Here is a 19,541-nt window from a genome sequence, read left to right as displayed (position 1 = left end):
TGCAAAAATTGTAAGCAGGCCAGACTGCAAGCCTTAAACCCGACCAAAATCGAAGTCCGAATCTGAAAAGAAATGCGTAAAATTGCTGCACAAATGATAACGTGACTTTGTGCTTGAGGTGAATTGGTAACGAACTCACTTTTTGGATTGTTAAAGTCCGCGCTTATGTCGCTTCGACCTTGAGGCAGCACTCAACGACAGACCCTTCAAGTTCTCAACGACAGACCGTTGGGAATTTCTGTTTAGTGGCGCAACGTAGTATAGGCGTTTAAGGCGTCAATAATTGCTGAGTCAGCATGTTTCAAATTGCGGTATTATTGTTACAATAAACGCCTACGCTCCGTTGCGCCACCAACCGGAAATCCCTAAACGTGGCTACCGTCAGTTCTTACGTTAGTAGCTCTACCGAGGGTGCAAGGTCGAGAGGTGGGATGGACCTTTCAAACCAAACCCGAATTTTCGCTCTGCGCGCTTTACTTTTTGCGTGGTGGTGTGGAGAATTCTGGTCAAGAAAGTACACACGGCCCAAGCATAGCATTTAACGTTGTTAAAGTATGCGCTTGCGTCGCTTCGAGGTGCTTCGAGGTGCTTCGAGATGCTTCGAGGGGCTGATTTCACACAAACCAAGTCAGACTTGCTGTCAGTGCCCATGTGTTGTGGTGATATTTTTGCCGTAGAATCGATGCAAAAGTCAATAAAACTGCAATTGTGCTGTTCGGATTTTAAAAACCCTCCTTCGCGAAAGAAAGTTATTCTAGAATTTCTAAAACAAGTTTGTTAAGTTATAATAATAGGTAGAAAATGTCATGTAGAACATGTAAAAGTGGAATTCTAAACAAACTTTGTCTGTAACGGCTTTTCAGAGTATTATGCAAACTGAAATTATAAACTCATTTTGCTCGCGCCGCTTTCTAAAGTTTTGTTCTATCTAACCACAGCTTGGGTTAATGCATGCGCTGTCACTTTTACTTTAAAGTCTGCATTTATTAGAAGACTAAGAAGACGCCAACATTTTCAAATAATTGCTGATGTAACATGTAAATGTAAAAATAATAAAGAAAAATAAAGTACCATACCGTAGCTGGTTGTGAGCACGTTTACTTTAGTGCAGGGTTCTTCAACGGGGCGATTTCGTCCACCGAGGGGGCGATAGTGAAAATTTTGGAAGTTGCGGGGCGATTTGACTTCAAAAGGGGGCGATTTCAACATTACTGATTGTATAAGTATGTACCATAACTGTGAGACTCAGCTAACTTTGACTTACAAGCAGATATAATTCGTCTTGCAAATAAACACCAGGGACAATGGACACATCAGATTAAACATGCTGCTATTCCAATACATTGAGATCTCGAAACCAAGGTTAGGCATTAAATTAGCCACAGGGGACACCTTATTGTGGCTAAGTATGGTGACAGGCCATAATTTTTCCGCTTTTACACTACCTATATTAGGCGCCAGTGCCTTGGAAAGGGGGCGATGGAGCTAAAAAGGTTGAAGACCCCTGCTTTAGTGTATCATACAAAAAAATGCGTTACCGGTTAACCGGTTAATAGTAGACTACTGCAAGTGTTAAAATAGAATTGAAAAAAAACACGAATACCGCCTTTTTTGGTCACAAGTCGTTTTACAGCAAAAATAGTAGACTTAACTGCAAGTGTTAAAATAAGGCACATCTAGACAAGCAGCGGGGAGTCCAGCATCGCAACGCCTCCATCATTTTGATCCTTGGGTTTTGAACGGAGCAAATGTGACTTACTAAGATCCACTCGATTTTTTGGTGGATTAGCATTTTATCTTGCCAAACATAAATCAATTGATGGACTTCTTAAAACATCTTAAAAAACAAATCAACACTAACGGATGCTGCGGACCTTGTAAAACTGTTTTGTTTAATAAATAATGAATCAAACACTGCTAAGAACCTGAAAGGTCTGAATAATTGTGACGACTTCAGGATAGTTCAGGTGTATGTTCAAAACGATGCTACAACGAGAAAAAATCTTGAGCTCTCTCCGCAAACCCTTCAACAGATACCACAAACGGCACAAAATTTTTGACATGCCTATTCTGTGACACCATAAAGAACGAAAAGTGCTTTTTTAAGCGATCTATGTTCCATGATCATTTTGTCTTTTGTCTTAACTATGGCCGAAAAATAACCGGTTAAAAACTAGTGATGTACCGAATCGGCAACATTTCGATTCAGTCGAAACCTAAAGTCGTCACGCAAAGTCGTACCCTATACGCGTTTGACATGAAAACATAAGTTTATCTACCAGGCAATTAGTGCAGAATGGTTGTGTTTCGTACTCATTTCAGTTCTGTGGAGTTCAACATTGTCTCAAGCATGGTTGCCAACCGACAATAAATTACTGATTAGTTTCCCGCAGTGGGGAAAACGATAATGTAATAAAAAAAATCATAATTGACAAGATTTTCGTTGGTACTAAGCGCGGGAAACGTTTTAAATGTGTGTTCATAAACGATGCGGTAATCGCAACAAATTATTCGGCCGAAACCGAATCTTTGCAAAAGTGGCTGATTCTGCCGAATAAATTCGACAAACCGAATATTCGGTACGTTTCTACCGAGAACCCGAAGTCATGGCATGGCAATTCCCCTGCAAATTCAACTTTTCGTCTCGTGTTTTCACTTTTCAGACAAACGTCTGATTTTGGTAAGTTTAAAAAATGACACTGGCCCAACTGATTTATAGTTTACATAGTTTTACCAACATTAATCTTTGCATTCGTCTACAAAAACTTAATGACAGATGAAACATGACAGAGTAAAGAAAGGCATTTTACAACAGAAACTTTATTACGATAATAAATTCATAGTAACTCCTTTAAGTCCATACAAGCAAAATGACAGGTGAAGCAATACGCCGTTTTTACATATGAGGGTACAACATTACAAATTTTCCAATTCACAGCAAAAACAATATTTTAAAACGTTTACACCAAAATATCGCAATCACATAGCATGACACATTTGAAATCAAACAAAATTGTAACATGTTTATCTGCTCCTTTGTGCACAACCTACAAAATTTTGTTGAACAATACTTTATTTTTTAATAAAATTTTTGTGGTGATATCAATATTTAGTGGCAACAGGAAACCTATATTTTGCTTCTAAGTGCCAGCGTTTTGAAATCTTGTTTTTTACAAATTTCATACTAAAAGTACATCTGTATGATATTCCATTCTCTTTCATTCTCAAATGTTTTTTACAAGCATTGCCTCTGTGGCTTGATGTGAATTCTCATGTGACGTTTTGCAGTGTTTCGATATTTGAAACTTTTCTCGCAAAACTCACATTTATGAGGTTTCTCATCTGAATGCACAACCATGTGTTCCTTTAAATTTGAAGAAGAACGGAATGGTTTCTCACAAACTTCACAAATATGGCGTTTTTCGCCAGTGTGTATCGACATATGTGTTTTTGCTTTGCAAGACGTCGAAAATCTCTTATCGCAAAGTTTACATTTGTATGGTTTTTCACCAGTATGACTCAACAAATGTATTTTCAGGTACCCTTGAGTACGATATCGCTTTTCACAAATGTCACAGCGATACGGTTTTTCACCAGTGTGAGTTCGTGTGTGAATTTTCAATCCTTGCAACGTCCGATATTGCTTTTCACAGACATTGCACCGATGAGGTTTTTCTCCAGAATGAATCGACATGTGTATTTTTGCATTTTCGAACCTTACAAACCGTTTCTCACAAACATCACATTTATGCTGTTTATCACCGTAGTGACTGACCAAATGCAGTTTTATCTCACTAAGAGATACAAACCCTTTTTCACAGACTTTACAACGTTGAATTTTCTTGCTGCTGTCGTGCATTCTTGAATCATGCCCTCGTAAAGTCCTTGATGTTTTAAACCTTTTGCCACAAGTTTTGCATTCAAATTGTTTATCTTCGATGTTTATAGCCATGTGAGGTTTTGACATCTTCCCATAAAACACAAAAATGTTTAAACGTTTCAAATAGTTCTTGATAAAACTTACTGTGTCTGTATAAAAGCAAAACGTATCCGTAAATTTCGTTGTCAGGTATTACCGACCCCTCACGTTAGACAAACATAACAGTCCGAATGTAGCTCCGGTAATAAATACGATAATTGCTGATAAATTAGAGCTGCAAAATTCCAAACAGAACTATATAGTTCTCAAGTCTATAATTTGACATAAGCCGTATCGCAAAAACAACGAGCGCTAAGAGTTAAAGCACACACAACCCTATACAATGATTACGAATTTACTATGTTTAACTTTCTAATGCTTGACTTACATAGCGGTAGGTCACGATACTATAAAAAAGAGACGTAGTTCTGAGCAGAGTACGTTTCCAAGTTAACTAGATTCTAAACCGTACCTTTCTTTTCGTTGCATATGGCAAATGACGAGTGTACCACGACGAAAAGCCGTTTATGACTTCTCGGTAACATGCAAGGGAACAAAACAATTATAGCCGCAAGCCAGTTTATGACCGCTGGTGTGATTAGAAAAACTTGTTTTGTTAGATCAGTAACCGGTCACGACTTTGTGTGAATAAAAGGCAAGATGATAACTGGCCAAAAAAAGATACAACAAAAAACATTTAAATATCGTTAAAAACAATATAGTTATACTTCGAGTTTAATATACACAATCATATGTTTACTCACACTATTCCTTACCGTTAAAACTAGTTCATTTAATAACTTGTGGAAAACTCACCGAAAAGGATCTTCCTCAAGTTTTTAAGTTTATTGAGACATACTACGCGCCAAGAGTCAGCTTGTGAAACACCTTTAATGTTGATTTACGGTTTAGCTTTTTGTTCGCCAAGGCACGAGCTGAAACGGTGATCTCAGATCAAGTTTCACTTGGTGTGTTTGACACCGATGAGAAAATGGTTCGTCTAAGTATGGCAAAAATTCAAAAGATGAATTCATTAAGCAAGAATTCAATTTTCGTAGAAGAAGACTGTCCAAGGCATTAAGCAAAAAAGAGATTTGTTCACTATGTGGAGGAAAAAGTTTTCCCCGATTTTGGAACCAACAAAGTTATGTTTTTATGTCTGGATACAGGCCATCCTGCTTACCATGGACAAAGAGTGTGGAAAAAATTGAAAATTTACGATTTGTTTGAATCATTTGCTCGTGAGAATGGATGTGACTATATAGTAAGTTCGGCTGTCAGCGTTTATTTCCAGAAAATTCTTATCGAGGCTGGATTTTCAGTGAGACTGATAAGTAAGTTTGATAGTTGTTTGTTTAAACTCTAACAAAGGGATAATAGTATCATAATATACAAACTAATAAGCTCCACGTTATTAATTTCGGCATTGAGAATGTTCAGCACCCAGGTGTTGCTGCGCCGCGTTTGACCATTATCCACCAATTGTGCCTTTTACTGTTTTGCGCTCTATAACGTTTTAACGCAGCGCAGCTTTTTTCGACTCAGTATTTTTTTTATTGCAATAGTGTCGATATTTTTGTTCTTTTCTTTTACAAAGCAAAATAAGTTCAGCTCAAATGAAACAGTTATAGCACCTCTTCAGGTAAACCCTGTCAACTTGACCAGGTCAATTAAATCGTTGCGCTCAACGGATTTTGTTGCTTTACTTGAAAATACGTAAGATTTGCAGAAAGTTGGTGACGCGTAGAGTTTTAATCACCCAGGACGTGGACTTCCAGAAAATACGACGAACCTTTGTTTTGAAAGACACATTTAGTCTTGATGGAAGTTTGACCTTTTTAAATAGTTGTTTGTGCAACATTTTGGTTGTTTCATTCCGTATTATTCTATAGGTAAATGAGGTAAAATAATTTGCTTAACGTGAGCAACATTACAATTTCTTTAAAACAATGTCTAGTTTGTTTGGCATCACACAAGTATTGTAGCCCATAATAATAATAAAATAATAAAAGAAAAAAAAAGATTGATAACAATAGGCCACCATACACAAGTTAAAAAACATATTTATTTAAATATGCAACCTGGTGGACGAAACGTTCGTTCAGTATTTGCAATATGTTTTAACAACTCAGGTTTCTTTGCTGGCGCCACTTTCTAAAATCTTGTTCGATCAAACCACACCTAAGGTTAATGCATGCGCTGTCACCTTTACGTTAAAGCATGTATTCACTAGAAGAATTATTATACAGCAAGCTTTTTAAAAAATTGCTTATGTAATATGTAAATGTAATAATAATAATAATATAAATAATCATAAAAAAAGGAGCATACAGTAGCTGGTCGTGACCATGAATAATTTCGTGCATCATTATAAAAAAATCGTTTCAAGTTCTGTAACATTTTTGTGTGCATCACGTGTTCAGTGGATATATAACCCGTCAAAAACTAATAATCTACCGAAATCGGCAACATTCGATTTGACCGAAACCGAATCATCTATGACGTCACGCGAAGTCGCACGCTACGTGTTTGACATGAAAACATAAGTTTACCTACTAGGCAATTAGTGCAGAATGGTTGTGTTTCGTACTCATTTCAGTTCAGTGGAGTTCAACATTGTCTCAAGCATGGTTACCAACCCGACAATAAATTACTGATTAGTTGTCTGCAGTAGGGAAAACGATAATGTGATAAAAAAATTCATATTTGACAAGATTTTCGCTGGTACTAAGCGGGAAACGTTTTACATGTGTGTTCATAAACGATGCGGTAATCGCAGCAAATTATTCGGCCGAAACCGAATCTTTGTAAAAGTGGCTGATTCGGCCGAATTTATTCGACAAACCGAATATTCGGTACGTTTCTAATGAGAACCTGAAGTCATGGCTTGGGAATTCCCCTTCAAATTCAACTTAGCGTCTCGTGTTTAAACTTTTCAGAAAAACGTCTGATTTGGGTAAGTTTTAAAAAATAAGACTGGCCCCAACTGATTTATAGTTTACAACATTAATCCTTGCACTCGTCTACAAAAAATTTAATGACAAATGAAACACAACAGAGTAAAGAAAGGCATTTTACAGCAAAAACGTTTTTACGATAATAAATTCATAGTATCTCATATAAATCTAACCTAACATGCAAAATGGCAGCTGAAAGCAAAAGGCCATTCTTAGATATGAGGGTACAACATTACAAATTTTCCAATTCACAGCAAAAACAATATTTTAAAACGTTTACACCAAAATATCGCAATCACATAGCATGACACATTTGCAATCAAACAAGATTGTAACATGTTTATCTGCACCTTTGTGCACAACCTACGATGTTTTGTTGAACAATACTTTGTTTTTCAAATAAAAATGTTGTGGTGATATCAATAATTAGTGGCAACAGGCAACCTATATTTTGCTTCTAAGTGCCAGCGTTTTGAAATCTTGTTTTTACAAATTTCATACTAAACAGACATTGCGGGCTTCTGTACATCTGTATGATATTCCATTATCTTTCATTCTCAAATGTTTCTTTACAAGCATTGACTCTGTGGCTTGATGTGAATTTTCATGTGACGTTTTACAGCGTGTCGATATTTGAAACTTTTCTCGCAAAACTCGCATTTATGAGGTTTCTCATCTGAATGCACAACCATGTGTTGCCTCAAAATGCTAAAAGTCCGAAATGGTTTCTCACAAACCTTGCAAATGTGGCGTTTTTCGCCAGTGTGTATCGACATTGACGTTCTGCGCTGCAAGACGTCTTGAACCCCTTGTCACAAATTGGACATTTGTATGGTTTTTCACCAGTATGACTCAACAAATGTATTTTTAGGTGCCATCGACTACGATATTGCTTTTCACAAATGTCACAGCGATACGGTTTTTCACCAGTGTGAGTTCGTGTGTGAAGTTTCAATTCTGGCAAGGAGCGAAATTGCTTCTGACAGACATTGCACCGATGAGTTTTTTTTTCCATAGTGTTTGACCAAATGCTGTTTTAGCTCACTGATAGTTACAAAACCTTTTTCACAGACTTTACAGCGATGAATTTTCTTGCTGCTGTCGTGCATTCTTGAATCATGATTTCGTAAATACCTCGATGTTTTAAACCTTTTGCCACAAGTTTTGCACGCAAACAGTTTTACTTCCATGTTTATATCCATGTAAGTTTTTGACATCTTTCCACGAAACACTTTATTCAAACGTTTCAAATAGTTTTTGATAAAACTTACTGTGTCTGTAAAAAAGCAAAACTACTCCGTAAATTCCGACCCCTGACGATAGACAAACTTATTAACCTTCCTAATCTAACTCCGTTAATATATCCACTAATCGCAGATAAACTAGAACTGCGCAACCCATACACGACTATAAAGTTCCCAAGTCTATAATTTCACATAAGCCGTACCGCGATAACAACGAGCGCTAAGTGTAGCGCACACACAACCCTATACGATGATTACCAATTTACTAAGTAAAACTTTATAATGCTTGACTTACATAGCGTTTAAGTCACGATAACCTAATATAAAATTAGTTGTGGGACTTAGTTCTAAGCAGATTACGTTTCCAAGTTAACTAGATTCTGAACCGTACCTTTCTTTTGGTTGCATATGGCAAATGACGAGTGTACCAGGACGAAAAGCCGTTGATGACTTCTCGGTAACATGCAAGGGAACAAAACAATTATAGCCGCAAGCCAGTTTATGACGGGTGGTCTGATTAGCAAAACTTGTTTTGTTAGATTCGTAACCGGTCACGAGTTTGTGTGGATAAAAGACATGATAATAACGGACCATATATATACAATACGAAAGAATTCAATAACTTTAAACAAATCTAAAATTTATAGTCCGTGTTCGAATAAACAAAAATGTATGTTAACATTAATCACAAAAATCATTACCGGTAAAACAAGTACATTTAACATGACTGACTGTTGGTCTTAACCTTTAGTATTAACAGATAAAAGAAGTCGCCTAAAAGTAGCTCTCAGGTTTTCGAAATCTTGTTTTTACAAATCTCATATGAAACAGGCATTTTGTTTTCCTTGATATCTACATGATGCTTAGCGTCTTGACTGCGGTATTACAAACATTGAATCTGTGGGATGGTATGGATTTTCATGTGACTTTTTGCATTGTTTTGTACCTTAGAACTTTTCTCGCAAAACTCGCATTTGTAGGGTTTCTCATCTGAATGCACAACCATATGTTGCCTCAATTCCTTTGAAGTTCGAAATGGTTTTACACAAACTTTACAAAAAAAAACGTTTTTTGCTGGTGTGTATCAACGTGTGACTTTTGGCGTTGCACGACGTCGTGAACCTCTTGTCACAAAGTCACAGCGATACGGTTTTTACCAGTGTGAGTTCGTGTGTGACGTTTCAAGTCTTGCAAAGTGCGAAGTTGCTTTTCACATACATTGCACCGATGAGGTTTTTCTCCAGAATGAATCAACATGTGTCTTTTCAAGTCCTTATGACAACGATATCGCTTTTTGCTAATGTCACAGCCATACAGTTTTTCACCAGTGTGGGTTCGTGTGTGACATTTCAAGTCTTGCAAAGTGCGAAATTGCTTTTCACATACATTGCACCGATGAGGTTTTTCTCCAGAATGAATCAACATGTGTCTTTTCAAGTCCTTATGACAACGATATCGCTTTTTGCTAATGTCACAGCCATACAGTTTTTCACCAGTGTGGGTTCGTGTGTGACATTTCAAGTCTTGCAAAGTGCGAAATTGCTTTTCACATACATTGCACCGATGAGGTTTACCACCATAGTGACTGAGCAAATGCTCTTTTAGCTCACGAATAGTTGCAAAACCTTTTTCACAGACTTTACAACGATGGATTTTCTTGCTGCTGTGGTGAATTCCTGATTGATGCTTACGTAAATACTCGGATGTTTTAAACCTTTTGCCACAAGTTTTGCACTCAAACTGTTTTTCTTTGATGTTTATACCCATGTGAATTTTTGACATTATTCCACGAAACTTAAAGTTATTTTAAAGGTCCAAATAGTTTTTGATAAAACTTACTGTGCCTCGTTGCAAACAAAAAATGTTGTTGTAGCAGTTTGCTTTAAGACTTAATATGGCAAGTTAAAATCACATAGTGGTAACGAAGTAGGCTACTGGTAAGTGAGTGTGCAGCCCAGTCATTTGCAAATTAATGTACATTGCCTGTTTTTAAATTTTGCGCAACCACAAAATGATTGTGGGAATATAGGCGAAGTACTGCCATGCAAGGAAATAATCACAGTCCCTGCCCCCAACTAGAACGTACAACAAAGGAAAACCTAGAGGAAGTACTACAAAGTGTCGAATTTAAGTGTAGTGCTCAAATGGCCAAACCTTTCCACACAGTATTTAGTTAAGAAGCAAAGATGATGTTCTGAAAAAACAACATTTGTTTTAAGATGGGCCAATTAGAGTTCGGGAGCATGTTAGGGGATGCGTGCCAATTTACTTGTGGCAATGACCCTTACGTGTCAAATTTTTGTGAGCAATAGTGATCGGTGCAAGCTAAACTCTTTATTGATGAGAAAATGGACAGATTTGTGCATGTAAGCTTAGTTTAAGGACATTTCCATTATGAGACACCAAAAACAAGCAATGTTACAGTTCAGTTATATGGTTTGGCGTGCCATGAAAAACCTTCGCTTGTCATGCAAACGTTAACTGAAATAAATGATGAAATATGAGATAAAGTTTTAACATGATACAACAAAGTAGTAGCCTACGATTTTACGGTTTTTAGTCCATACGTTTGTCCGCTTAAAAGAGAATAAATTCAACTCAAAATTGTTTTTTTTTCTGTCTTGCAGCAACGATAAGTCAAAGGAAAACACATTATTTTGAAGTTTTAAGGAACTGTCACATTTGAAAGGGTACAATGGACAAAAGCAAAAAAGGATTGCCTTTTCAGTGCAAAACATGTGGCAGAAGGTTTAAAACATCAAAATACTTACAGATGCATGATTCAAGAATGCACGACAGCAGCAAGAAAATCCACCGTTGTAAAGTCTGTGAGAAAGGTTTTGTAACCCTTCGTGAGCTGAAACTGCATACTGCTAGTCACAATGGTGATAAACAGTTTAAATGCGATTTTTGCGAAAAACGATTTGTTCATCTCGGGAATGCAAAGAAACACATGTTGATTCATTCTGAAGAAAAACCTTATCGGTGCGATGTTTGTGAAAAGCAATATCGGAGATTGCAAGAGTTGAAATGTCATGCCCGGACTCACACAGACGAAAAATCACATCGCTGTGACATGTGTGAAAAACAATTTTCGGCTATGGTTTACCTAAAAAGACATTTGTTGAGTCACACTGGTGACAAACCATACAAATGTAAATTTTGCGAGAGAAAATTTAGCTTTAACGGCAATGCTTTAAGACATATGTCGATGCACACTGGCGAAAAACGCTATATTTGCGAAGTGTGCGAAAAACCGTTTCGGACTTCCACCGATTTGAGGCAACACATGGTTGTGCATTCAGATGAGAAACCTCACAAATGTAAGTTTTGCAAGAAAAGTTTCAACCTCCTAAACAACGCAAAAAGACACATGAAACTTCACACTAACAAGAAGACCTATATGTAATGTTTCTGAAAAAGTGTTCAATACAGCAAAAGAAGTGAAACATCATGCAGTTTTACATGAAGACAAGAAATCTTTCCAGTGTGACGTTTGCAAGAAAAGATTTCGGAGAGCTTGGGACTTGAAACAGCAATAGGCTGTTCACCGAGACTAACATCAATACTGTATTGCAAACTGAATTATTTTAATTAAAAAATCTGCCCTACGGGTTAAGAAACATTATGTAACGTGTTTGTGTAATCGTTTGTTTGCTAACTGCAATACTCAAAAATATCAAAATATTTGTTTGCAAAAGTTGTAAGCAGGCCCGACTGCAAGCCTTAAACCCGATAAAAATCGAAGTCCGGATCAGGAAAGAAATGCGTAAAATTGCTGCACAAATGAGAACGAGACTTTGTGCTTGAGGTGAATTGGTAACGAACTCACTTTTGGGTTGTTAAAGTCCGCGCTTATGTCGCTTCGACCTTCGAGGCAGCACTCAACGACAGACCCTTCAAGTTCTCAACGACAGACCTTTGTGAATTTCTGTTTAGTGGCGCAACGGAGTATAGGCGTTTAAGGCGACAACAATTGCTGAGTCAGCATGTTGCAAATTGCGTTATTATTGTCATAATAAACGCCTATGCTCCGTTGCGCCACCAACCGGAAATCCCTAAACGTGGCTACCGTCAGTTCTTACGTTAGTAGCTCTACCGAGGGTGCAAGGTCGAGAGGTGGGATGGACCTTTCAAACCAAACCCGAATTTTCGCTCTGCGCGCTTTACTTTTTGCGTAGTGGGGTGGAGAATTCTGGTCAAGAAAGTACACATGGCCCAAGCATAGGCATTTAACGTTGTTAAAGTATGCGCTTGCGTCGCTTCGAGGTGCTTCAAGGGGCTGATTTCACACAAACCAAGTCAGACTTGCTGTCAGTGCCCATGTGTTGTGGTGATATTTTTGCCGTAGAATCGATACAAAAGTCAATAAAACTGCAATTGTGCTGTTCGGATTTTAAAAACCCTCCTTCGCGAAAGAAAGTTATTCTAGAATTTCTAAAACAAGTTTGTTAAGTTATAATAATAGGTAGAAATTGTCATGCAGAACATGTAAAAGTGGAATTCTAAACAAACTTTGTCTGTAACGGCTTTTCAGAGTATTATGCAGACTGAAGATTATAAACTCATTCTGCTCGCGCCGCTTTCTAAAGTTTTGTTCTATCTAACCACAGCTTGGGTTAATGCATGCGCTGTCACTTTTACTTTAAAGTCTGCATTTATTAGAAGAATTAGAAGACGCCAGCATTTTCAAATAATTGCTTTTGTAACATGTAAATGTAAAAATAATAAAGAAAAATAAAGTACCGTACCGTAGCTGGTTGTGAGCACGTTTACTTTAGTGCAGGGTTCTTCAACGGGGGCGATTTCGTCCACCGAGGGGGCGATAGTGAAAATTTTCAAAGTTGCGGGGCGATTTGACTTCAAAAGGGGGCGATTTTAACATTACTGATTGTATAAGTATGTACCATAACTGTGAGACTCAGCTAATTTTGACTTACAAGCAGATATAATTCGTCTTGCAAATAAACACCAGGGACAATGGACACATCAGATTAAACATGCTGCTATTTGAATACATTGCGATCTCGAAACCAAGGTTAGGCGTTAAATTAGCCACAGGGAACACTTCATTGTGGCTAAGTATGGTGACAGGCCATACATTTTTCCGCTTTTACACTACCTATATTAGGCGCCGGTGCCTTGGAAAGGGGGCGATGGAGCTAAAAAGTTTAAAGACCCCTGCTTCAGTGTATCATATATAAAAAAGTGTTACGGGTTAACCGGTTAATAGTAGACTACTGCAAGTGTTAAAATAAAATTAAAAAAAACACGAATACCGCCTTTTTTGGTCACAAGTCGTTTTACAGCAAAAATAGTAGACTACTGCTAGTGTTAAAATAGGGCACATCTAGACAAGGGAGTCCAGCATCGCAACTCCCGTCGCAACGCCTCCAGCATTTTGATCCTTGGGTTTTGAACGGAGCAAATGTGACTTACTAAGATCCACTCGATTTTTTTGTGGTTTAGCATTTTATCTTGAAAAACACAAATTGATGGACTTCTTAAAAACATCTTAGAAAACAAATCAACACTAACGAATGCTGCGGATCTTGCAAAACTGTTTTGTTTAATAAATAATGAATCAAACACTGCTAAGAACCTGAAAGGTCTGAATAATTGTGACGACTTCAGGATAGTTCAGGTGTATGTTCAAAACGATGCTACAACGAGAAAAATTCTTGAGCTATTTTTGCAAACCTTTCAACAGATACCACAAACGGCACAAAATTTTTGACATGGCTATACTGTGACACCATAAAGAACGAAAAGTGCTTGTAAGCGATCTATGTTCCATGATCATTTTGTCTTTTGTCTTAACTATGGCCGAAAAATAACCGGTTAAAAACTAGTGATGTACCGAATCGGTAACATTTCGATTCAGCCGAAACCGAAAGTCGTCACGCAAAGTCGTATCCTATACGCGTTTGACATGAAAACATAAGTTTATCTACCAGGCAATTAGTGCAGAATGGTTGTGTTTCGTACTCATTTTCGTTCTGTGGGGTATAACATTGTCTCAAGCATGGTTGCCAACCCGACAATAAATTACTGGTTAGTTTCCCGCAGTGGGGAAAACGATAATGTAATAAAAAAAATCATAATTGACAAGATTTTCGTTGGTACTAAGCGCGGGAAACGTTTTAAATGTGTGTTCATAAACGATGCGGTAATCGCAACAAATTATTCGGCCGAAACCGAATCTTTGCAAAAGTGGCTGATTCTGCCGAATAAATTCGACAAACCGAATATTCGGTACGTTTCTACCGAGAACCCGAAGTCATGGCATGGCAATTCCCCTGCAAATTCAACTTTTCGTCTCGTGTTTTCACTTTTCAGACAAACGTCTGATTTTGGTAAGTTTAAAAAATGACACTGGCCCAACTGATTTATAGTTTACATAGTTTTACCAACATTAATCTTTGCACTCGTCTACAAAAAATTAATGACAGATGAAACATGACAGAGTAAAGAAAGGCATTTTACAACAGAAACTTTATTACGATAATAAATTCATAGTAACTCCTTTAAGTCCATACAAGCAAAATGACAGGTGAAGCAATACGCCGTTTTTACATATGAGGGTACAACATTACAAATTTTCCAATTCACAGCAAAAACAATATTTTAAAACGTTTACACCAAAATATCGCAATCACATAGCATGACACATTTGAAATCAAACAAAATTGTAACATGTTTATCTGCTCCTTTGTGCACAACCTACAAAATTTTGTTGAACAATACTTTATTTTTTAATAAAATTTTTGTGGTGATATCAATATTTAGTGGCAACAGGAAACCTATATTTTGCTTCTAAGTGCCAGCGTTTTGAAATCTTGTTTTTTACAAATTTCATACTAAAAGTACATCTGTATGATATTCCATTCTCTTTCATTCTCAAATGTTTTTTACAAGCATTGCCTCTGTGGCTTGATGTGAATTCTCATGTGACGTTTTGCAGTGTTTCGATATTTGAAACTTTTCTCGCAAAACTCACATTTATGAGGTTTCTCATCTGAATGCACAACCATGTGTTCCTTTAAATTTGAAGAAGAACGGAATGGTTTCTCACAAACTTCACAAATATGGCGTTTTTCGCCTGTGTGTATCGACATATGTGTTTTTGCTTTGCAAGACGTCGAAAATCTCTTATCGCAATAGTTACATTTGTATGGTTTTTCACCAGTATGACTCAACAAATGTATTTTCAGGTACCCTTGAGTACGATATCGCTTTTCACAAATGTCACAGCGATACGGTTTTTCACCAGTGTGAGTTCGTGTGTGAATTTTCAATCCTTGCAACGTCCGAAATTGCTTTTCACAGACATTGCACCGATGAGGTTTTTCTCCAGAATGAATCGACATGTGTATTTTTGCATTTTCGAAACTTACAAACCGTTTCTCACAAACATCACATTTATGCTGTTTATCACCGTAGTGACTGACCAAATGCAGTTTTATCTCACTAAGAGATACAAACCCTTTTTCACAGACTTTACAACGTTGAATTTTCTTGCTGCTGTCGTGCATTCTTGAATCATGCCCTCGTAAAGTCCTTGATGTTTTAAACCTTTTGCCACAAGTTTTGCATTCAAATTGTTTATCTTCGATGTTTATAGCCATGTGAGGTTCTGACATCTTCCCATAAAACACAAAAATGTTTAAACGTTTCAAATAGTTCTTGATAAAACTTACTGTGTCTGTATAAAAGCAAAACGTATCCGTAAATTTCGTTGTCAGGTATTACCGACCCCTCACGTTAGACAAACATAACAGTCCGAATGTAGCTCCGGTAATAAATACGATAATTGCTGATAAATTAGAGCAGCAAAATTCCAAACAGAACTATATAGTTCTCAAGTCTATAATTTGACATAAGCCGTATCGCAAAAACAACGAGCGCTAAGAGTTAAAGCACACACAACCCTATACAATGATTACGAATTTACTACGTTTAACTTTCTAATACTTGACTTACATAGCGTTTAGGTCACGATACTATAAAATAGAGACGTAGTTCTAAGCAGTGTACGTTTCCAAGTAAACGAAATTTTAAACTGTACCTTTTCTTTTGGTAGCATATGGCAATTAACGAAAATCCGTTTATGGCTTCTCGGTAACATGCAAGGGAACGAAACAATTATAGCCGCAAGCCAGTTTATGACCAGAGCAGTAATTAGCAAACTTGTTTTGTTAGATTCGTAACCGGTCAAGATTTTGTGTTAATGAAAGGCAAGATGATAACGAGCCAAAAAAGATACAACACCAAACAATTCAATGTGATTAAAATGTTAAAATTTATAGTCCGACTCTGATACACGATCAAGTGTTAAATTTATTTGAAAAATTCCTACTTGTTAACTATAGTACATTTAACAACACAATGCTTGTTGTTTTTAATAACCTTTAGTGTTAACAGATATGCGAAGTTGCCTCAAAGTAGGTTCTCAGTTTTTCGAAATCTTGTTTTTCCAAATTTCATAATAAACAGGCATTGTGTTTTGCTACATATCTGCATGATTCTTATTGTCTTTTTTTAAGCTTGTTGCCTTGACTACGGTTTCACAAACATCTGTGTGTCAAAATGGAATTTCATGTGACTTTTTGCTTTATTTCGTAGTTTGAAACTTTTCTCGCAAAACTAGCATTTGTGGTGTTTCTTATCTGAATGCACAACCATGTGTTGCTTAAAACCGCTAGAAGTCCGAAATGGTTTCTTACAAACCTTGCAAACATGGCGGTTTTCGCCATTGTGTATCGAAACATGTCTTATAGCATTGCAAGACGTCATGAACCCTTTGTTACGAATTTGACATTTATATGGTTTTCGCCAGTATAACTCAACAAATGTATTTTCAAGTGCCCTTGAGTACGATATCGCTTTTCACAAATGTCACAGCAATACGTTTTTTCACCAGTGTGAGTTCGTGTGTAAGATTTCAATTCTCGCAATGTCCGATTTGTAATAAATCCTGAGGCAAGATAAACATTTAAAAAGGCTTCACCAGAAATACGGAACAGCATTATAAGCGGTTGATCGGTTAAATTGTTTCGTTTTTGTGATATGAAGGTCTTGGTGAGTTGTTTTTTTGATTTACGGTGAGAATGGGCAAGACTTGACACTTGACAATTACATTCACATGAAACGAATTCGTGTTATAAATGTAACAAATTTGTCTTAAGAGTTTACACCAGTATAGAAAATGTTTTTGTTGTGAAAAAGCCACGTATTTAAGATAACCTTTTATTTTGTAATTTGAGAAACGTATCTCGTTGCTCAGATAGTTAGTTTATGCAAGGTGGAAGAAAAAGTTTGATACAGAGACTGCATGGTGTAAGAACCATCCGAGATAAAAATGCAGAAAAGAAGAACTGATGCAGGTTCGATAAAATACAATAGCGCGATAAAATGAAAATAACTCACAAGGCAAGATAAAAAACATTGAAATAGCTACAGCTGAAACCCCCAACAGCATTATAAGCGGTTGAGGGGTTGAATTGTTCCGTTTTGTGATATGAAGGTCTTAGAGAGGGTTTTTCAAAGTAGGCTACTGGTTAGAGAATGGACAGCTCAGCCTTTTGTAAATCAATGGTCTCTGCCAGTGGCTGTTCTTGAGTAATGTGAAATCCCACAACTAGAAAGTACAACATAGGAAAATCTAGAGGAAGTATTACAAAGTGTCTAATTTAGGTGTACTGTGGTGAAAGCAATGTTTTGTGACATTAGATCAGGGTTCGGGAACATTTTAGGGGATGCTTGTAAATTTGCTTGTGGCAATTACCGTACGTGTCAACATTTTTGTGAGTAAGAGTGGTTGGTGCAATCTGAACTTAATCTTAATCAGAAAATACACAGATTCGTGCATGTAGGCTGGATTTTAGGACACTTGCATTTTAACATACACGAAACAAGCAATGCAACAGTTCAACTTAAATCGTTTGGCGGTCCATGAACAACCTTTGCTTGTCATGCCAACACTGATTGAGCTAAATATTTGTGAACTACAGTTTTAACATGATACGTTAACAGATTTTTTTCTCACGTTAGTAGGCTAATTATTAGAAGTACTTCGAGCAGTTTTTTTTCTGTCTTACAGAAACAATAAGTCTAAGCAAAAAAACATTATTTTGACGTTGAAGTAACTGTGTTAAATGACGGATACAATGGACAAAAGCAAAAAAAGAATTGCCTTTTCGATGTAAAACTTGTGGCAAAAGGTTTCAAACATTCATGTCCTTACAAAAGCATGATTCAAGAATGCACAACAGCAACAAGAAAACCCACCGTTGTAAAGTCTGTGAAAAATGTTTCGTAACCCTTCGTGAGCTGAAACTGCATACTGCTAGTCACAATGGTGATAAACAGTATAAATGTGATTTTTGCGAAAAACGATTCGTTCATCCCTCGAATGCAAAGAAACACATGTTGATTCATTCTGAAGAAAAACCTCATCGGTGCGATGTTTGTGAAAAGCAATATCGGACATTGCAAGAGTTGAAATCTCATGCCCGGACTCACACAGACGAAAAATCACATCGCTGTGACATGTGTGAAAAGCAATTTTCGGCTATGGTTTACCTAAAAAGACATTTGTTGAGTCACACTGGTGACAAACCATACAAATGTAAATTTTGCGAGAGAAAATTTAGCTTTAACGGCAATGCTTTAAGATATATGAAGACGCACACTGGCGAAAAACGCCATATTTGCGAAGTTTGTGAAAAACCGTTTCGGACTTCTACCGATTTGAGGCAACATGTGGTTGTGCATTCGGATGAGAAACCTCACAAATGTAAGTTTTGCAAGAAAAGTTTCAACCTCCTAAACAACGCAAAAAGACTCATGAAACTTCACACCAACAAGAAGACCTCTATGTAATGTTTGCGAAAAAGTGTTCAATACAGCAAGAGAAGTGAAACGTCATGTCGTTTTACATGAAGACCAGACACCTTTACAGTGTGAGATTTGCAAGAAAAAATTTTGGAAAGCTTGGGACTTAAAACAGCTATAGGCTGTTCACCTAGACTAACGTCATTGCAATACTGTACTGCAAACTGGAGTACTTTAATTAAACAATAAAACATTACGTAAAGTTTTTGTCTTATCTGATGGTTGGGAACTGCCATACTTAAAAACATCAAAGGCTTTTTGCGAAGGCTGTAAACAGGCCCAATTGCAAGCCTCAAACCCGATCGAAATCTAAAACAGTTTTCAATCAAAGTCCGAATCAGACAGAAAATTGGTAAAATTGCTGAACAAATGAGAATCTTGGTGAATATTTTTGCGCAATTGTGTTGCTATGATTTGTTTCATCGTCGAAATGACTCAACTAACAACTAACCGTTAAAATAAACTCAACCCATCTCGTGTATTATATTTTCTACTCTGTTGTTGGTGACAATGTAACACAGTGGT

General features: G+C 37.0%; 2 protein-coding genes and 2 pseudogenes across 2 annotated transcripts; 2 read left to right on the top strand and 2 right to left on the bottom strand.

Annotated features, from left to right (window-relative positions):
• Positions 1–2,800: 2,800 nt before the first annotated feature.
• LOC145212852 (uncharacterized) lies at positions 2,801–7,957 on the bottom strand. Its single transcript, XM_080081112.1, has 2 exons — positions 7,580–7,957; positions 2,801–4,072 (listed from the first exon to the last, which is right to left on the bottom strand). The coding sequence occupies exons 1-2, from the start codon at positions 7,889–7,891 to the stop codon at positions 3,236–3,238; spliced, it is 1,149 nt and encodes a 382-aa protein (XP_079937238.1). The 5' UTR covers positions 7,892–7,957; the 3' UTR covers positions 2,801–3,235.
• A 2,799-nt stretch (positions 7,958–10,756) lies between these two features.
• On the top strand, positions 10,757–11,704 carry LOC145212073 (uncharacterized; annotated as a pseudogene).
• Positions 11,705–14,596: 2,892 nt separating this feature from the next.
• LOC145212851 (uncharacterized) lies at positions 14,597–15,865 on the bottom strand (the record flags this gene model as incomplete). The annotated part of the gene is made up of 1 exon (XM_080081111.1): positions 14,597–15,865. A coding segment is annotated over one exon (834 nt), but the record flags the coding sequence as incomplete, so codon positions are not given.
• A 1,517-nt stretch (positions 15,866–17,382) lies between these two features.
• On the top strand, positions 17,383–19,497 carry LOC145212079 (uncharacterized; annotated as a pseudogene).
• The last annotated feature ends 44 nt before the right edge of the window (positions 19,498–19,541 follow it).

The sequence above is a fragment of the Phallusia mammillata genome, chromosome 2, assembly GCF_965637545.1.
Source record: "Phallusia mammillata chromosome 2, kaPhaMamm4.hap1.1, whole genome shotgun sequence".
Lineage (NCBI taxonomy): Eukaryota > Metazoa > Chordata > Ascidiacea > Phlebobranchia > Ascidiidae > Phallusia > Phallusia mammillata.
The sequence above is the reverse complement of the archived record's forward strand: the minus strand, read 5'-3'. Positions and strand labels throughout refer to the sequence as shown.